Source organism: Nomascus leucogenys, chromosome 24, assembly GCF_006542625.1.
Source record: "Nomascus leucogenys isolate Asia chromosome 24, Asia_NLE_v1, whole genome shotgun sequence".
Lineage (NCBI taxonomy): Eukaryota > Metazoa > Chordata > Mammalia > Primates > Hylobatidae > Nomascus > Nomascus leucogenys.
The window spans coordinates 5542139-5562682 of NC_044404.1; the positions used below are offsets into that span (position 1 = coordinate 5542139).

At 55.8% G+C, this 20544-nt stretch overlaps 1 protein-coding gene across 1 annotated transcript in view; it reads left to right on the forward strand.

The window, feature by feature from the left end:
* Nucleotides 1-20544, forward strand: part of AJAP1 (adherens junctions associated protein 1) — a 136556-nt gene that overhangs the window by 36038 nt on the left and 79974 nt on the right. The window contains exon 2 of the mRNA XM_003278415.4: nucleotides 19698-20494. Within this exon, the coding sequence (XP_003278463.1) occupies nucleotides 19698-20494 (797 nt within the window). The remainder of the gene's footprint in view (nucleotides 1-19697; nucleotides 20495-20544) is intronic.

Below are 20544 nucleotides of genomic sequence, written 5' to 3' on the forward strand. Positions count from 1 at the left end.
CCGTGAGCTCACTGTGCTTATGGTTGTGACTAAGCTGGGACCAGAAGCCAGGAGCCCAGAGTCCCCATCAGGCTCCCGGAACAGACTCCGCTCCTGTTTGGGAAAGAGCATCTGGGGCTAGGGTGTCCAGCCACCCTCAGGTGCTCCTCCCTCCCTCCTGGCCTTCCTGGGACCAGGCCACCTTCTCCCAGGTTGGCTGGAGCTGGGCAGCCAGGGTCAGGCTGGGCACACTGACCGCCTCCCTTTGTCCTCTCCAGGCCATAGAGTCTGTGGAGGCTGTGGACGAGGTGCCCTGCGCTTCTGTCATCAGCAAGGCCAGTGCTTTAGGTGACAGGTGTCTCTGCCAGCTGCTGGCCCTTTGGGCTGGGTGCACAGTAGGGCTCGGGAATTGTGCTAGGCCTGGGAGTGGCTCCAGAGAGGAGCTTGGGCCGCCAGGGCCTGTGTGCCTCTTGACCAAAAGCCCTGGTGCTGGAGGAGAGTCGGAGCTAACTCCCGGCTCGGGGGACGCCCGGGCAGACACTGGCGCTTGCCACTGGATGGCAAAAGCAACCCACCAGCTGACTCCAGGAGTCGGGGGGCTTGGGAAGGAGGGACAGGACCCGAAGGGAAGAGTAGGGCAGGCGCAAGTGGCAGAGAGAAAGGCACAAGGCAAGGGCTTTGAGGTCGGTGGTGAAAACTTGTGGGGGACAAGCGCTCAGAGGGGGCCCATGACCTGCAGACCCAGAACCGCCTGGCAGGGAGCCCTGCCTCCTCGCCTCCTGAGCCTACGGGAAAATCAGTTTTATCTTATTCCTGACTCAGGAGTGTCAGGGACCTGCAGAGGGACAAGGGTCTCCAGGGCTCAGAAGAGGGTGTAGGTCAGACTTGGGGTGGGGAAGGGGTTGGAGGGAGCCAAGAACAGCCTTTGCCCCAGGCCGGGTGTCCCTGAGGCTGGCCGCAGCCCTGGGGCTTCTCTTCCACTCAGCCCTGTGCTCCTCCTGGGAATGGCAGCAGCATGGCGCCCGGCCCTGCATGGATGTGTTATCTCTGCATCGTTGCCGCCTTCTCAAGGGTTAGGAGTCAGCCCCACTTAATAGGTGAGGAAACTTAGGCACAGAGACACTCACTGTGCCGGGCAGGCTCCCGCCACTGCCTCCCGCCACCAGGAGAGGGCTGTCAGGGCTTCTCAGGCTTCTCACCCCACACCCTGGGCCGCTCTCCTCTCCGTCTCTGGGCCCCTCATGCAGCCCTTTCCTTTCTGGCCTCTCAGCCTGCAGGAGAGGCTGGGGGGCAGGTCTGCGGGTGCAGCAGGGGGACGTAGCCCCCGTGGACTCATCATTACGAGGACTTGTAATTGCTTTGCTGGCTGGGTCCCAAGGAAGCACCTGCCCCTAAATCCCCCACCCCAGGCATCCGGGAGGAACTTCCCGGAAAAGGAGAAAAACAGCTCAGCCCCGGCCTGGTCTCCGCAGGCCTCCTGACCACAGCGGGGCCTTCCCTAGTGGACCCCACAAGTCAAGCCTCATCATTCCTTCTCTCCCTGCCTCCTCTCCCGGGTCAACTCCTACTTGGCATTGGAGACCCATCACTTCCTCCAAGCAGCCTTCCAGGCTCAGCCAAGCAGAGGTGAAGCCATCCTGGCACTCCGCTGTCCTCCCTCCAGGTCTTGTCAGCTGAAATGCCTGTTCCCTGCCTGGACTGTGAACTCTCCATCTGGGTCCCTCTGTCTGTTGGCCCACGAACGGGCATTAAGTGCACATTTTTCCAAGCTCAGCCCTGTGCTCTGTGCTGGGACTAGACAGGGAAGGGACGAGGTGTGCCCCATTCTAGAACCCAGCGCTCATCATTGCGGCTGCTTCATTAGGTGGCTATCAAATAATTGTATAAAAATAAGCAGTTTATATTTCTATTGCAGTGTAATTAATACTAAAAAGAATTGAGCTTCATAAATGCCCACCTCGGCTGTGCTTTACAGTTTCCTGGAAGCCACCCTTCCCTCACCATGGCCCGGGGAGCTTGACAGGGCTGGATTTTCTCCCAGTTTATGGGGAGAAACTGAGGAAACCTTGGAGAAGCCCCCACATAGGCCCCATGCTGCCCAGGATTCAAAGGCCCACCCAAGTGGGGAGGCGCCCGTGGGAACTTTAGACACCAGCCACTCAACTGAGGGGAGAAGCAGCCCGTGGTCAGGGGACGTCAGGGGCGTGTGCTGATGGAGAGGGACCCTGGGCTTCGGAGGGAAAAACCCCATGGGGGCTGGGAGTCATGGAGGGCTTCCTGGAGGCAGGGGGCAGGGGGAGGGATTGGAGGAGGCCTAAGCAGGAGCAGAGAGGGCTTCTGGGCTAAGACTGAGTGTCCAAGACTTCGTTGGAGGCACCAGAGCCCAAATCAAGCTGGCTGCAGAATGGCCCTTCCTCCCCACGTGGGGCTGACAGCCTGTGCATTGGGCGTCAGGGGACTGGGAGCGGGAGGGGAGGAAGAGTTGCCAGCTCATGTCAGACTTGATTAGTGCCTGTCTTAGCCTGTTTTATGCAGCTCTAACAGTATATGTGAGACTGGGTATTTTATAAAAAGCAGAGATTTATTTCTCACAGTTCTGGAGGCTGGGGCACCCAAGGTCAAGGGGCCCACGTCTTGCTGGGGCTTCTTGCTGTGTAATCCCATGGTGGAAGGTGGGAGGGCAAGAGAGCACATGGAGGGGAGGAAGGGGTCAAACGCATCCTTTAATCAGGAACCCACTCAGGGGAGATAATGGCATTCACCCATTCAAGGGGGCAGAGCATTCAGGGCCCCCTCACTTCTTACAGGTCCCATCTCGGTGCTGTGGCACAGGGATTACGTTTCCACAGAAGCGTCTGGGGACACTCCAGCCCACTGCAGTGCCGGGAAAAGTGGAGCCTTGTTCACAAGGCAGGCGGGGTGGGGTGAGCGAAGGAGGGTAGACCCGCGTTGGGGCTGCCCCTCCACCTGCCCAGCACACTCCCAGGGCTGCTCCTGGGGGCCACTGGGCCCTGTAGAGCTGGGAGGGGTGGGGTGAGCCTTCCGTAGTCCATTATGACCAGCTCAGCCCAGGGCCATGGGCGCCAGTCTGCACCCGCTTCATGCCCTCAGCTCCTCTGTCAGGGTGGGGATGGCCCCTAAACGATCAGATGCAGTCATAATCCCAGTCCCCCACCCATGGTGGTGGTCTTGTAATTGAGCAGAGTGGGTGCTCCTGAAGCCTGGCTCTCAGCTCCTGAGCCCTGCACAGCAAGTATTATTTTCTGTCTGACACATGAAGGAAAGTGAGGCTTGGCGTGGCCATGTCACCTCACCATTCATTCATTCAGTCTCTCAACAAACATCTTTGGGAGCCTCCTCTTCCCTGGGCCTGTTCTGCTCCTTGGGACGCCCTGGTCAAGGGGACAGACACCATCCTTGTTCTCCTGGAGCATAAACTCCCGAGTGGTCCAGGCCCACAGCAGATGGAACATTACAAATTGTAAACTCTCAGAAACTAAATGACCAGACCGACAAGGAGATGAGCTCATGGGTCACGTGAGGGGTCTCCCCTAGGTGGGCAGGTGGAGGTGGGGAGATGATGCTCAGCTGGGGTGAAGGATGAGAAGTGCTGGTGCCCCACATGGCTGCAGAGAGCAGGTGCGCAGCTGGGGGCGGGACCTACAGCCAGCAGGTACCTGGGGAGCCGAGCATGGGTAGGGGCTGCCCTGGGAGCTTTAGGTTGTGAGCACAGTAGAAGTGAACAGAGGAGGCTGTGCAGGAAGGGAGGTCATGGTCAGGTTAACCTCAGTATTGCTTTGGCAACTGAGTGGACACTGGATTGTGGGGAGCCAGGATGGAAGCTGGAGGAGGGTTGGGGATGGTCAGGAGTCAGATGGGACTGTGGCTTGAGAAGGTGGTGGGGAGAGGAGTGGACGGACCCAAGGCTCTACACTGGGGGTACTTTGGCCGCCGGGGGACCTGTGGCCATGTCTGGAACATTTTTGGTTGTCAAACTTGGAGGAGGGTGCTGTGGGCATTGTGAGGATGGAGGCAGGGATGCTACCCTCCCTGCAGGGAGTGGCTGTGTGGGGACCGAGAGCCTCTGCAGGAGGGAGGATGGGCAGGGCCTATGAGCAAGTATTTTGAGGCCATGAGGAAAGGGTGGGCTGCGATGGCTGGAGGCTTCCTGCTGCACTCCGTGGTGAGCGTTGGTGGCATTTGGGCACCATGGTGAGCACACTGTGTAGAAGAGGTCAAAGGTTTTGCGGGGCCCATGCTGAGTTTCCACTGTGAGCCACCCATGAGGGTCAGGAGGCCGCGGCTGGCCAGGCAAGGTGAGACCGAGGTGGGCCTATGCTTGTGAGTGTTCCCTGCAAACACAGTACCTCAAGCCATGAGGCTCCATGGGACAGTGGAGATGGAGAGTGGGAACCGGCGAGGAGGAAGGAGCCTGGTTCAGGCTGGCCTGGCTGCTGTGAGAAAGTACCACAGACTGGGTGGTTTAAAGAAATGTATTTCCTTGTAGTTTCGAAGGTGGAAGTCCAGAATCAAGGTGTCTGCAGGGCTAGTTCCTGCTGAGGCCTCTTCTGGGCCTGTAGATGCTGTCTTTCCCCTGTATCTTCACGTGGTCTTGGCTCTGTGTATCTTTTCTCATCTCTTCTTTTAAGACCCTATTGCCTTAGGGCCCACCCTAATACCCTCGTATTCACTTAACTACCTCTGTAAAGACCCTTTCTCCAAATGCGGTCACACCGGGGTCTAGAGCTTCCACATATGAACTTGAGGAGACCCAAGTCAGCCCCTAACAGAGCCTCAGGGAGACAGGAGCATGATCCTGTGGGATGACATTGCTGCACCCATTCTCAGTTCTCTCGTACTGGGGGGTTCATCAATAACTCCACGGCCATTTGTGTCTGGGGGGAGAACTTTCTAGATAATCACAGTAAACCCTATCCTGAGTGGAGAATTATGTGTGTCTGAAACCCATCTCTCCTTGGAAGCAGCCAGCAGGTGGTCAGGGAGTGGCTCCTATAAAAAGCCAAGCAGAACTTGAGACACGGGGGTTTTGGGGTGAGGGTGGGGGCAGGGAGGCTCCCTGGCCCGGGCAGTGCTGGCTCCTGGTCATTCAGAAACCTAGGCTTTCCCAGGAAACTGTTCTTTTCCCCCTTCAAGTCATAGCCACTGCTCAGAAGCACCAGGGCTTCCTGGAAAGGTTGCTACACATCCCAGACATTTTAGCAGGTGTCCTCCTGACACCTTCTCAGGAACAGCTTCTGGATGGGATGATCTCATTAGGGGGAGTTGGAAGTTCCAGCCCCAGGGGAGCCCTGTCCCTGGGCTGCCTGGCTGCCCTGGCCATGCTGTGTCCCTTTGGGAAGGAATTACCCAACCCACAGTGCTTCATCCGCACGCTGATGGGCAGCCGCCAGGGCAGCTGTATGCCAGGCTGTGTCTGCTGTAGACACTCCACTTGGGAACCCAGGGAGACAGCTTATGCCCGGGGGGTGGCCAGGGTGGTGGGATTTCACAGCCAGGCTGCAGAGGGAACCTTGCAAGGACTTGGAAACTGCAGCCAGTGATTGTTGCGTGTGCATGTGCGTCTGTGTACTGGCTGTGCCTGCATGGTGTGTTTGTGTGTGCATGCACCTGCATTCTGTGTGTGCATATGACTGTGCATTCAGGCATATTGTGTGCATGTGTGTCTCTGCATGTGCACATGTGCATGTGTATACATGTGCATGTTTTTTCTGTATGCACACAAGATGTGTTTGTGTGTATGCACCTGTGTTCCATGTGTGCATATGTGTGTACATGCTTGCATGTTCTGTGTGCATGTGTGCCTCTGCATGTTCTTGTGTATGTGTGTCTCTGCATGTGCACATATGCATGTGTGTATGTGTGCATGTTTTCTCTGTACGCACACATGGTATGTTTGTGTGCACCTGTGTTTGTGTGTATATGTTAGTTTGTGCATGTGTGTCTATGTGCCTGTGTTTTCTGTATATGCATGTATCACTCAGGTTACATGTACAGATGTGTGTCTGTATTCTGTGTGTGCATGCCTGACTTTATTAGTTTGTATGTGGCCGTATGTGTACACCTGTGTTCTGTGCATGCCTGCATTTGTGCATGTGTATCTGTGTGTGTGCATTATGCACATGTGGCCTGTATATGCGAGTGCAGCACAGGATTAGATTTGTCCTGGGTTCCCACGGCACAGGGCTGGCAATGGGATTGGAGGAGAAATCAGAGGAAGCCATTTGTGGCTTCGCACAAGGAATACTTTTCCAACAGAGGCCCTGGCCGGCATTTTTCAGTGGTCCCTGTAGGTAATGAGTTCCCTGTCATTGTTTGTGTTCAAACAGAGGCTGGGAAAATGCTGATGGTGGCTGGTACTGTAGTGACATCACCTCAGGACAACTCTTTCCAGGCCTCTTCTACTTCTGAGTGACCATGACTGGACTTCCTCCCCTTCCTCTGTGCAGCTTCAAGATGGGCATCTGAGTCCCATAGGCTGGTGCCAGGTCCATGTGGTGGCACCTACTAGCTGGTGACCTTGGGCAGGTGCGCCACCATCTCCAAAACGCCAGCCCCTCGTGGGTAACATGGGGAGAGTAGGGAGTCTGTCCCTGAGGGTGTGCACACATCTAACAGGATGGTCCCAGCAAGACCTGGACAGGAGCTGAGCCATGGTGCTCCCACCTCAGCAAAGGCAGGACCAAGACTCGCAGCCACTAATGGGCTGGATCTGGACCTGCCTGGTCCTGGGCCTGTCCACAGGGCAGTGTTCCAGTGGCTGGAGGAGAAGCAAGAGCCAAGGGGACCGCTAAGTCCGCGTTCTGTGCTCTTTTCCTCCAGCCGGCTTCACTCTGCACCAGCGTGGGGTGGTGGCGGGCAGCCGGCAGGAGATTCCGCTATGCAGTCATCGGGGCATCTCCTGTGAGGCAGCAGAGCCTCGCTTCTTTTCATTTCTTCTCCTGATGAGAAAATGGGAATTTTCTGTAGCTGAAGATGAGACAGAACCACGGCCTCCACTGAGTGATTTACGCGGATGATCTCACCTCCTCTAGCCGTGCCAGCGTGTTTCCCCATCACTATGTTCTTTGCTCGTCACCATGGATGTGGGATACTAGATGGGCCGCTAAGGGGCCTGAGGCTGGAGGACACGTTGTCCCCACGCTGCTGTCCCCTGAGAGCCTCTGGGGCTGTGCTTATTCTCAGGAGCCACATGCTCCCTGGAGGCCACCAAATGAGTCTTCATCTCATAGACCTTGGTCCCCTGCAAAGACGTCATTTACACTCAGGTATAAAGGACTGGGGATGGTGATGTTCACAGCAGGATATGGAGAAGGCTGTTTGAGGACTTCTGAGGTCTCCACATCACCTTAGGTGGGCTGTTGTACCTACCTTCAACTGTGTGAGGCCAGGCCGGCCTTCCCCCTTCCCCCGAAATCCAGTGAGCACAGACTGAGAAGAACCTTCAAGGTCATTGGCCCTCTCCCACCCTCAGTCAACCACAGGGCCTCCTCCCCTGGCCACCTGAGGAGTGGTCATCCTTCCTCTGTGTGACGGTCACACATGTGGGTGCCTCCCAGGAAACTCTGAGCTGCTCTAGCTCCTTCTGTAATTTCAGTTCTTTTATAAGGCCCACCCCTGGCCATGGCTCTGAGTTCTGAAACTCCTGATTCTGTCCTCCTCACTGTGTGCCCTCTGATGTGCCAGAACCCAAGGTGCCTTAGCCACACTGAGCCCCTCTCCGTGGTGCCCCTGAAATGGAAGCCCTTGGTTGCAGCTTGTACTAAGGATGGTCTGGAGGGGAGTGGCTTGGGCAGGGTTGCAGACAGCTAAGGGGTCCCAGGCCCTGGCCTCTGCCTTGCTCCTGGCTCCCCGGTGCACCTGCAGCTGTGTGCCCCCTCCATCACAGGGCACACTGCTGCCCTGGGGGCGTGGCCTCCTGTGGCCAGAGTTCAGAACCTCCTTCTCACTCCTAACAAGGGTAGCATCTGGTCATCGTCACCCCGACCCTGGGGCCCAGTGAAGTGAAGGGGCTCGCCCCAGGGTGCATGGTGAGTGGGCCCACTGAGAAGCTGATGCTCTGCCCAGACCCATCTGACCCCAAGCTTCTTCTTGACCATCTTGCTCTCCTGGCCCCATGCTGCACCCTGCCTGCCTCCACCAATGCCATTCTTTTCCTGTCTTCAAATTCTAGAAACCCACGGAACAGCCATGTACTTGTTTCCAGAGGCAGAGCCTTTGCTGTTCTCCTCCCATCCTTGGTTGGCTTCAAAAGCGCCTGGCATGCATACCGAGTTTCGTAAATACCAACATAACAATTGCAACGAAACCAAAATAGATATTTCCTATAAAGACAGAGGGGCTGCAGTGAGTGTTTTGGAAGCTGGCGATAACCTGACATTTATTCCTCTCAGTTCCCTTTTCAGGGACAAGACCATCAAGAATGAGCTATAGCGCTGTCACCGGGAAACAGTGTGGGTGATCTGTGGAATGCTCTCTGTGAGGAATGCATTTTCCCAATGTAGGAGAGATGATGGAGCCGTCTTGAAAATCTGAAGCCTTTGGAGGGACACATCCTTCCTAGAACCAACATCTCCCTGCAGCCAAATGCTTCCCTCCCTGAGCCCCACCTTCTTTGAGTTGTATTTTTAAGAGACTTCATTCCAGAGAAAGACACAGCTACTATTTCTGTGTTTTTCCTTCTTCCGCAAGAGGAGAGTCAATGCCAACTCTTCCCCTAGGGTTACTGTGAGAGCGGCATGAGACAATTCCTGTAAGATGCTTAGCTCAGTGCCTGGCATGTAGCTGTGGCTGAATCCCTGTGGGGTATTATTTTAGTATCCTACGCCGTCTTTTTCTCTCTGCGTGCTGTCCTCTTCAGTTTGGTTTTCTCTAGTTAAATATGCATCTGTGTGATGGCGCTTGTGTCTTTGCACAATTGCATAGAGCTCTCCCCTGGAGCGTCTTCCTGGCCTGGCAGCTCTGGCTGAGGGGCCCCGAGCTCCGGACGGGGCCATGTCACGTGGTGCCAGGGCAGCTGTGTGCTCCTGATCCACCTCCTTCTTTGCTGTTGAAGAGTCCTCGTCACCGGGCCAGCCTGTGGCCCCCTTGTCACCCACCACCCACATCCTGTATCTCGGGTTGAAATAGACATAAAGTAGGATCAAACCAGGTTTGAGGCAGGCCCTGGGGACACTCCTCAGCTCTTAACCCAGGATGTACCCTGGGGTCTTCCACAACATACTGATGCTGGGCTTCGCCCCCACAGGTGCCCGTGAGTGGATCTGCCTGAGGCCTGGGCCTCAGCATTTTCTGAACTCCTTCCTCCCCCACCCCAGAGGATCCTCATGTGAGGCCCAGGCTGAGAACCTCTCCTTGGCTTTGCAAAATAGACCTTGCCCTCCCAGAGCTCTTCTGAGCCACTTCCCTTTGAGCTGACCCCCAGGGGTTGAGGTTCCCAGCCAGTGAGTTCTGTTCCTGCCCCATTCACCTCTTTTGCCAGTCTGTCCCTTTGCTCAGGGGGAGATGGAGAAGAGCTAGGGCTTGACGCTGGGATGGGATATCTCTTGCTGGGGGCCCAGTCTGGGAACTTTATGTGCACAGGGGAAGCACAGGAGGTGGCCTGGGGTACTTGGCTAGGCTGCCCCGCAGCTGAGGCTGCACTGCTCACATCCTGAGTGCTGTCCAGAGAGCACAGATGTGATGGAGGAGCAGGCTGAACCAAGGGGACCTGTGGGGCCCTTCGTGGGGCAGCTGGTCTGGACTGGCCACCCCTCTGTCTTCCTGTGGAATTGTCCTGCAGAAGGGACAGGGGAGCAGGGCCCAGCAGCAGGGGCTCAGCTAAGACACAGAGCCAGATTTCCCCTCCCAGGGACTGAGAACACTGCCACCCACCGTCCTGCCCACCCACTGCTTGTCACCACTTCACTCCTCCGGAATGCTTGCGGGCATGTTGCCCAGGCAACAAGAACGCCAGCGCCGTTGCTATCCTTCAGTCTCCTCCAAGCACCTGCGAAGGCTGTCGAGCAACATCCCCCGTGCCCCAAAGTTGCTGCAGACTCCGTGCTCCAGAGCTCCTGGGGAAAGGGGATGGGAGTGGAGGAGTGCTGGGTGCTCCCGTGAGCAGTCACAAAGAACCAGGCTTAAAATATGCACCGTCTAGTCTCCCGCACACCCCTGCCACTCGATGGCAGGTGTACAGGTGGGAAAACTGAAGCATAGGGTGGTTACACAGATTAGTCATGCTTACGCAGCTGGCGGGTTGCAGTGCCAAGCACCAAAGCCGTCTCGTGTCACCCCCACGCCATGCTGTTTTGGGAGCAGCTGTAGGTCAGCCATGGAGAGCTACATGGCCTGCAAGCCTCTTTCCTCTTGGAAATGAGACCATCGTTCCTCCCTTACTGGGACTGGGAGGAGCAAGTGGTGCCCCTACCATCAGGTTTCCCAGCCTCGGCCCTCTGGTCTTTTGTGGTGGAGTCTGTCTACACTGCAGGATGTGTTGAAGCATCCCTGGCTTCTGTCACTAAATGCCAGTAGCAAACCTGAATAGTGACAATCAAGTATGTCTCCAGATATTGCCATATGTCCCCTGAGGGGCAAAATCACCCTTAAATGAGAACTGGTGATATGTCTAAATGGTCTGCGGTACCACAGGATGCCGTTTTTACCATCTTCTGCAAGAAGGGGCCATGTGGTTCACTGAGGCCTGCTGTGCCGCTGGGCTGTGATGCTGCGTAGATGCAGGGTGGCACCTGCCAGGCACAAGGCGTGCCCCATGTCCCTCCCCACAGGGCACAGTCACCTTCACCTCCCTTCCCTTTCCTCCCCCAACACCCCGCTGTGCACAGCCATTCATAGATTGCCCAGGAAGTAGTCCCCGAAGTTACAGGTCACAGGAGTTACTGATTTTGCCCTAGTTTTCTAGTATGTCCTCAGTGTTTTGACATGTCCTCAGTGTTCTAACGTGTCCCCAGTGTTCTAACGTGTCCCCAGTGTTCTAATGTGTCCCCAGTATTCTAACATGTCCCCAATATTCTAACGTGTCCCCAGTGTTCTGTGTCCCCAGTATTCTAACGTGTCCCCAGTGTTCTAATGTGTCCCCAGTATTCTAACGTGTCCCCAGTGTTCTAACGTGTCCCCAGTGTTCTAATGTGTCCCCAGTGTTCTAACATGTCCCCAGTATTCTAACGTGTCCCCAGTGTTCTAACGTGTCCCCAGTGTTCTAATGTGTCCCTGCTCCTACAGCTGCAGGGTTGTTGGGACCTCATTCCTGAGCAGAGATCTCAGGTTCCCCGAGGCCTAGACTCTCAGTCTAGATCGGAGGCCAGCTCACTGTGACTTGAGTCAGGCCACTCCATTTTGGGGTCTCACACTGGCATTATCCAGGTTTGGGTTAAGATTAGTGCTTTGTCACATTATGGCCTGCAAAGTACCGATCCACCGGTTCCCAAGATGTTCTGTGGAAAGGAGGTCAGTTAGAGAGTTTGGCTTCGCTTACTTAGCTCACTGCTTTGCCCAAGGGCTTGAACGGGGAACCCTTCGTGAAGGTTCACAACCCCTCCTGGGGTCCCAGGCATTATCAGCTTAAGGAAAAAGCCTTGGCGTGGGCTGGGCCGGACCGCCGTCATGGTCCCTTCCATCCGGGGCGTCCTGGGGCTCCCAGTGAGGCCAGCGGGTGAGTTGCAGGGAGTGCCCCTCCCTGTAAGTGTGGCCCTTGGTGTGCTGGGGCAGGGAGGAGGCGATTTGGGCTCATGAGAGGAGCCTCCGCTGGGCACTCTCCTCTGCACTGTCCCGGGACCACCCCAGATTCTGGGCCGCCTCCCAGAGCTGTCTGGGGGAGCTTCGTGGGCCTTGACCTCAGAGCAGGAGTTAGACCTGCTGTCCTGGGGATGGGGCATTGGGAGGCCCCCAGACAACCAGGGCTGATTTCCAAGCTCTGGGGAAGGAGAGTAGCCAGAGATTCCATGATGGGATTCAGAAAGCCTTCTTGTCATTCTGGAGGTTTCTGTCCGACCCAAATGAGTCATCTCTACGCTACTGCTTCTCCGTGAGTCAAGTATCGCATGCGCGCTGGATGTGTATGGGCCTCTGATGATGAAAGCCTCTAGGCAACCTGGAGCTCCCTTCCAAAAGGGAGGGATGTTTTTAATCATATTAAATCAAGAGGCAGAGCGCGGAGTGGCTCTGACAGGACATTACAATGACATCAGGCTGGGAATGCCGCGAAAGTGAATCACGGCTTCATGTGTTTTCATTAGGGAAATGGAACCAGGGACTGCAAAAGAAAGTGGGTGTTCCCTTCCTGCGCCAGGGCTGGGGACTGAGACTGGGGGACGGCCGTATCCCCTGAGTAGAGGGGGTTGGTCTCTTCTCTGAAATTCGGTGGGAAGCCATCTGCACCGTCCTGGTGGTGACTCAGGGGGACACAGAGCGAGCCTGCTCTTGAGTTGGGGGAGCAGAGGTTCTTGTGTGAAGGGGGAAGGGATGGAAGTCCATCTGCTCTGGGAGACACTTTCCCTTTCTCTCAAGGGCAGAACCACCAGGGAACTTGGAATTAGAGGAGAGTTTAGGGATAATGAGGCCATTTTCACATCTGAGCTGAAATCTCGCATCCCACCTAACACCAAATTTCTCTTCCTGGTGGAATTCACATCTTATCAGCGAACGGGAGGTTAGGATGCTGAGAAAGAGGCCCAATGTTCTTGAAGTTTTATCCTACCCAAAGGTCGGGGTTGGGTATGGCCAACACAGAACCCCAGTCACAGAGGGCTTGCCACCAGCTCCAGGGGACCCCGAGCCCACGCCCTTTGATCTCTTGTCTTTGCAAAGAGCAGAATATGCTGCCATATTCCAGGAGAAGGTACATCTGAATGTCCCTGAGAACAAATCTCCAAGAAGGCTCCCCTCCTGCCTCCCCGAGCTCCCTGGGCTAGGAATCCCTGGCAGTGCAGGCTCTCTGCCCTCCGGATGGAGCCCGGGCAGCCTAGGGCCCTCCACCCTGCTTCTCCCCACAACGCCCTGTATGTTTCCAAAGCCCAGAAATGTTTGGAACATTGAAGGTAGGTGTTAAGGAAAGGAAAAATAGTGCCTTGTTCCCCATCCACTGTATTGTGGATAATTACCCCCTTACACTAGCCAGTCCTGCTCCCTCCTGCCTGCTCCAGCTGCCAAACAGGGAAGTTTTGAAGAGTTTTTTTTTTTTTTTTTTTTTTTTAAATGAGTACCCCTCCCCCTCCAAGAATGTGCATTGTGCTTAGTGACCTGCTTCCAAAGATTCTGGAAAGGAGCAGGATTGCCTTCCCAGTGACAGCACTGGGCAAACGTCCCTGGCAAATGCTATTCAAGGTCAGCTGCAGCAGGGAGGGGTCCTGTTGAGAGCAGGTGCCCTGGGTACCCTGTATGAGGCGGATACTTGCCCTCTGTGGGCATCCCCCAAAACACAGAAGGCCGGTCTCATCACGGGACACACTTCAGACCAATCAGTCAATGAAGAGGACCATTCTGTGCAACCCCTGACCAGTCCTCCTTAGAACCGTCAAGGTCATCAGCCACAGAGAAAGCCTGAGAAACCATCACAGCCAAGAGGAGCCGAAGGAGACACGACCACTTGATGCCACGTGGGATTCTGGATGGGTTCCTGGGACTGAAAACAGACGCTAAGTGAAAACTGGAGAAGTCCAAGCCATGTGTGTAGTTCCTGGTTATGCACCATGGCGCTGTGGCATGGTGACCTAAGGTGTCCCTTGAGGGGAGACTGGAGATGAGTTCCCAGCAACTCTCTGGGCTCTTTTGGAATTTTTTTGGAATATCTTAAACTATTCTAAAATAAAAAGCTTTTTTGAAGCAAACCAATAGAAGTAGGGTGGGAGTCAGGAAGCATCTGGACACGGGTCACTGGGGACCGAGGGGTAGACCCTGGGCCCTCAGGGAAGGGAGGTCCACTTCCGGGATGGGGCCTTCCACAAAAGAGCATGGACTCACAAAAAGCCAACAGCACCACTGTGTCATAGAACAAATATGTCTGTGTCTATTCCTTCTGCTTCCTGGAAATCATTTCTAGCAGTGCCCTGTGAATTATTGATCACAGAAGCACGGGTCTTCTTCAACGAGGAGGAGGAGACCTCAGAGCCCACCTGCCCCAACTTACTGGGATGAATGACAGAAAAACTGGGGCTTGCAGAGTGGGAAGCTACAAGCCCATGCCAAGCTAACTTCTCCATCAGATGCAGCATTTCTCCCGGGCCCCAGAGCCAGTGAACGACAGGACCTGGAGGAGTCACGGGAAGTGGGTGTCTTCATGGAAGGACTGGGGTGGACTGGCCACGGGCACAGCTCCAAGGTCCTGTCCCACCCTGACGATTCTGGGCTGTTCCCCGGTGGAACAATTCCAGGGCCTAGCCTGCTTCTCACTGTGCCGCTGCTCGCAGGAGGCTCACGCTGCACACTCCCGACTCGGGGAAAGGTGCAACTTTAAGTGGAAGAGATGTCTTTGTCCCCTTAATTGACAGTGATTTTCTTCTGTGAAGAAAATATACAGAAGGTAGTGAATTGAATCTCAATTTGCCAAATCTTATTAAACTGTTCTTGGGAAAAAATATTTCAATAAAAATTTAAAAGGAAGAGAAGCAAGAAAGCCACAAACTAGAAAATAAAGCAAGACGGAGCAGTAGTTCCTCATTTGGAAGCAGCTGGGGAGTAGGGGGTGGGTGGCCAAGGAGTTTGTTCTTTCTTTGAAAATCATGGGTTCGAGGCTGCTGAGAGGGAGCTGTCCGTGCCTGTTCTCAAAGGGTGTGGATGTGGTCCTCAGGTGCTCAGGCAGGGACCCTGTCTCACATTCAGGGTGTCCCAGTGAAGACTGGGTGGATGAACCCAAAGTCTCCATGGCTTCCTCCTGCCCACGTGCCTGCAGCTCCGGGGGCCGCTCTGCCTTCCACCCATCCGCCAGAGCCAGGATTAGGGTGCCACGCCCTGCACTCCACATCGTCCCCACAACCCTTGCACACACCCCATTCTCTAGCATGTTCCTTTTGATTTGTATTGGGATATACATCACACAAAACTCACCTATTACAAGTGTACAGTTTAGTGGGTTTCGTATAGGCATAGAGTTGTGCAGCTACCCCCACACACAATTCCAGAACATTTTGTCACCCCAAAAAGAAGCCCCCTACCCCATACCCCTTCCCCAAGCCTTGGGCAATTGCTCATCTTTCTGTCTCTATGGATTTGCTCACTCTGTGCATTTCCTGTAAGTGGAACCGTGCACCGTGTAGCCTGGAGTGCCTGGCTTCTTTCCCTGCCCAGGGTTTTCAAGGTGCATCCACATCGTAGCACAGATCAAGTAATCCTGCCATCCTTTTAAAGGCTGAACGATACTCCATTGTAACGTTACGCCAGATCCCCTTTATCCATTCCGCAGCTGATGGGCACGTGGGCTGAGTCAGCTTTGGCTGTTGTGAGTTGTGTGTGGCCCTGGGCCTCCCTGTGCAGGTTTTCATGTGGACAGATGTCTGTGCCTAAGAGAGGGGCAGCAGGGTCACTGGAACTCTGTCTTTAGGGTTCCAAGGAATTGCCAAACTGTTTTGCTCAGAGGCACTCTGGTTTTCATTCCCACCAACAGCATACTATGTCTCCCGTCTCCTTGTGTCCTCGCCAGCACTTCATGTTCTCTGTCTTTCTGCTTGTAGCTCTCTCTGTGGGTGTGACGTGAGCGGTATGTTTTTGTTTGTTTGTTTGTTTGTTTTTTGAGACGCAGTCTCGCTCCATCTCCAGCCTGGAGTGCAGTGGCACGATCTCAGCTCACTGCAACCTCTGCCTCCTGGGTTCAAGCGATTCTCATGCCTCAGCCTCTCGAGTAGCTGGGAGTACAGGTGTGCGCCACCACACCTGGCTAATTTTTGTATTTTTAGTAGAGACGGGGTTTCACCATGTTGTGCAGGATGGTCTTGATCCCTTGACCTCGTGATCCTCCCACCTCGGCCTCCCAAAGTGCTGGGATTACAGGCGTGAGCCACCATGCCTGGCTGGGCGGTGTGTTCTTAAGGGGCCTGTGGATGCTTGAGTTTTGGGGGAGACAGTGCCACCTCTGCCTGCCCCACAGCCTCACCTCCTGATGGTTGGTGCTGTGGTTGGGGCCGCAGGGCCTGCCTCCAGAGGAGGTGTGGGGTCGCCTCCTGTCTTGGTGCATGTCTGACCGTGCCATGGATGCCTTGTGGGGTGAGGCCCTCCCAAAACCTGTTCATCATGAAATGAGAGGTGCTCAGGGCCCAGCCCCAGGCTGAGCAGGATCAGTGAGAAGAGTGTTCCCAGGCTCTGCCTCATCTCAGCCGCCCAAGGGATGAGGACAGAGATTGTACTGCTCACCGGTCCTTGGAGATAGAGCCAAGTCCTCCTCCTGCAGAGATGCAGCCTGTCACCAAGGGGTCCCCAAGAGTCTCAGGACCAGGTCCGAGCAGCACGCCAAGCTCAGCCGTCTTGGTGGCAGTGCAGAGCCTGGGGCCCTTGGCCTTGCACAGAAACGAGCAGTGGCCCCTACACATCTTCCTATGGGAGGGGCTTTCCCCCTGCCCCCCACATTTCTTGGCTGCTGGGAGTGGGCTGGGACCTCTGTCCTGGTTGCCCACCTGCCCTCTTTTTTTTCCTCTCTGAACAAATCAATCACTTTAAAAAGGAAGAAACCGGACTTGAAGAGGAAAAACAAATCGACCTCTCCCTGCCACTGTTGCAATTGGTTGGTTTTTCTGCATAACAGCTGGGTGTCTTGGAAATGAGGGGGTTTCTATAGTAACCAATTACAGCCATGATTGGTGAAAAATCACAGAAATATCCTGTGTGTGAAGTTATGCCAGGGAGGCAGGCACAGGCTTAGGTGCTATGGTTTTAATTTCCTGGGGCAATATTTCTCTAAGTACTGATGGCAGTCAGGTTTGCTTGTCATGGCTTTTGATTCAGCCTGCCTGGTGGTGGCTGGTCGGGCCTGCTGGGGGCTGGTGGGGGCTGGTGGGGTCTGGCGGGGGCTGGTGGGGCCTGATGGGGGCTGGTGGGGCCTGGTGGAGTGTAGTGGGGCCTGGTGAGGCCTGGTGGGGTCTAGTCAGGGCCTGGTGGAGTATGGTGGGGCCTGTTGGAGTCTGGTGCAGTCTGGTAAGGCCTGGTGAGCTTGGTAGAGTGTGGTGGGGCCTGGTGAGGCCTGGTGAGGTCTGATGAGGTCTGGTGAGGCCTGGAAGACCATGGCAGAGTCTCGTGAGGCCTGGTGGAGCCTGAAGGGGCTTGGTGGGGCCTGGTGAGACCCTGCACCTGCTCAGAGCGGCATCTCATCTTCCTGGGGGCTAGACTCCCACCCAGCTCTGCAGGTCATGGGAGAACTAGAGATTCTAAACCAGCTCCCATCCTCACTGGGTCACCTGCAGCCAAAGAGGAGCTACCTTACTGTGTATATGGGGGAATTTCACCCTAACCTAAATTCGTCCTTGTGGTGACAGTGGCCCTGGTCCCTGCCCCGAGCTTGGCTGCTAGTGCAGAGAAATTGCACACCAGCAGAAACACTGTGCTGAGGATTAGCATAATGAGGAGGTCCTCATTTCTGCAGCAAAGCACTTCTATTCTGATTTAAAAACTGAAGCCTTATTGTTTGGGGATTAGTCCTTTTTGGTAATTAGCACTCATTAGCAAGAGTTTCTCTCTTACCATCCTGATAACCAGGGGTCTATCTGTTCCCCAGATATCAGGGAGAGTCAGCACTGGGCACAAGGGTCTCAGTACTGAACGGAGGGCATGCCCCCAGGGACACATTCACACACAGCTACAACTAAACTCTCCTACACAGACACACACAGACACACTCACACATAGAGTCTCTCACACGGACACTCACAGACACACTCGCACGCTCACACAGGGACACACAGATACAGCTGCACACACAAATACACAGATACTCTCACACAGGAACACACACACAGGAACACATAGATACAGTTCCACACACAAATACACACACACTCTCACACAGGAACACACACTCACACAGGAACACACAGATACACTCATACACACTGACACACACGAGCATAGATGCACTCACACACTTCTGTGCTGACACACATATGGACACCGTCACACAACAGTACAATCTCACACTCACGCACCAAATACACACAGACGCCCTGGCCCTCACTCACGCAGTCTCTCACACTCGTGGACACACCCCCAGATGCGTCTTTACACTCATGTACGCTGGCTCACTCTCACACTGGCACACTCACACAGCTTGACCCACACGTACACACACACCCAGTCACACACGTACACACTCACATACGTGTGCTTGCCTACACGCACACAAACACTTGCGTGCATGCATTACAATGACACACACAGCTTCCTTCCTTTGTGAAGTCACTCACCGCCTTATAAAGAAAAACTCTACCCAACCTGCTTTCCAGGCCTGGCTTTGGGCGGCGTCAGGCTGGCGCTTGGCACCTGAACACCCTCGCGCTCCCCACCCGCTTCAGTCATTACAGTTTTTGGATTCATTTTAACTTTCAGACGTGAGGCTGGTGACGAGAAACTGACTTTGAATGACACCTATAATCAGTCTTCAATTATCTGTGCTGGTGGAAGAGAGAGCGTGGGCCTGGCTCCTCTGAGCCCTTCCACGTGGCTCTCTGCCGCGCCCTGGTTTTCACGTGACACCAGAGAGTCCACTGGTCCAGAGGCGACCCCAGACCTGGTGACAAAGCCGCTCCATGTGAACTGGGGAGGGGCCGCCCTGCCCGCCCTGACTTCTTCCCCTGCAGCCCCGCTGCGTGGCGAGGCAGCCCCGCCCCCCTCAAGGTTGAGCAGGATTTGCCCTTTTTGCAGCCCTCCGGGGAGCTGAGGAGGTGGATAACAGGGTTTCAAAGGGCACCGGCACTGCAGATAAACAGGGGGAACGGAAATGTCAACAGAACAAACACTTCGCGTCAATAAACTTTCGGTTTATCCAGAGCAGATCTCATTTCCCTGAGTACGATCCAGAGGAGGCCGGAAGTAAGAAACCTTCCCATGTACAGCATTTAAAGCGATGCCTGTTTACGACATGCATGCCGGGCTCTGGGTGAGGGGCAGAGGGAGCGGCTGGTGTTGCAAAGTGCAAGTGCCTGGCAGGTGTAGGTGCTAGGAAGCGCCTGCGCTCACGCTGGGAGGTTTCGCTCCTCCTAGACCTGGGGAGAGGCGCTTCCCCAGTGGGCAGGGGGTGGCCTGGGCTATGCAGAGGAAAGCGCCTGGCCCTGGGGTCCCAGGTGGAGGCCGGTGTCCGCTTCTGCCATCCTCTCACTTACGTCCTCTCCTCGTGTGATGGGCAAAAGGAAGGAGGGACTCCCAGGTCTTTTCAGGTTATCTTGTCAAGGCTGACCTGAAAGGCTGGGGGTTTCTGAGGCTCGGTTTTCCTCCCGTGAAATGGACTATTCGGCCACCAGCCTGCTCTGTGCCTGGCAGGCGCCTCAGCCCCACGGTGCGGGGAAGCAGCTCCCCGCACCCTCGCAGCCCGCACTGTTCTTGCACGTGAGTCAGCCTTTGAAGTACAGGTAGGAAGGGTTTCGGCTTCCCTTTTGAAGTTAGAAGGAGCTCTTTCTAGAAGAAGAGAGCGTCCTTGTCACAGTGGGAGGTGGAGGGAGAGGGCTCCGGGGCCCAGTCCCCCTCCTCGGCTTCCACTGACCGCTCTTCTCTCCTTCGCCTTCGCACAGCTCCATGTCCATCCGCTGGCCGGGCCGCCCCCTCGGAAGCCATGCCTGGATACTGATAGCCATGTTTCAGCTCGCCGTGGACCTGCCCGCCTGCGAGGCCCTGGGCCCGGGGCCGGAGTTCTGGCTTCTGCCGCGGTCGCCGCCCCGGCCGCCCCGGCTGTGGAGTTTTAGGAGTGGACAGCCAGCGCGGGTCCCGGCCCCGGTGTGGAGCCCCCGGCCGCCCCGAGTGGAGCGGATCCACGGGCAGATGCAGATGCCCCGAGCCAGACGGGCCCACAGGCCCCGGGACCAGGCGGCCGCCCTTGTGCCCAAGGCAGGACTGGCCAAGCCCCCAGCTGCTGCCAAATCCAGCCCTTCCATCGCCTCTTCGTCCTCGTCCTCGTCCTCCGCGGTGGCCGGTGGGGCCCCAGAGCAGCAGGCCCTCCTGAGGAGGGGCAAGAGGCACCTGCAGGGGGACAGTCTCAGCAGCTTCGACTCCAGAGGCAGCCGGCCCACCACGGAGACTGAGTTCATTGCCTGGGGGCCCACGGGGGACGAGGAGGCCCTGGAGTCCAACACATTTCCGGGCGTTTACGGCCCCACCACGGTCTCCATCCTACAAACACGGAAGACAACTGTGGCCGCCACCACCACCACCACCACGGCCACCCCTATGACGCTGCAGACTAAGGGGTTCACCGAGTCCCTGGATCCCCGGAGAAGGATCCCAGGTGGGGTTAGCACAACAGAGCCTTCCACCAGCCCCAGCAACAATGGGGAAGTCACCCAGCCCCCAAGGATTCTGGGGGAGGCCTCAGGTACGGCCATCTCTCTTCTGGTTTGGGTTTGCTTGGGGTTGAGGGCTGGA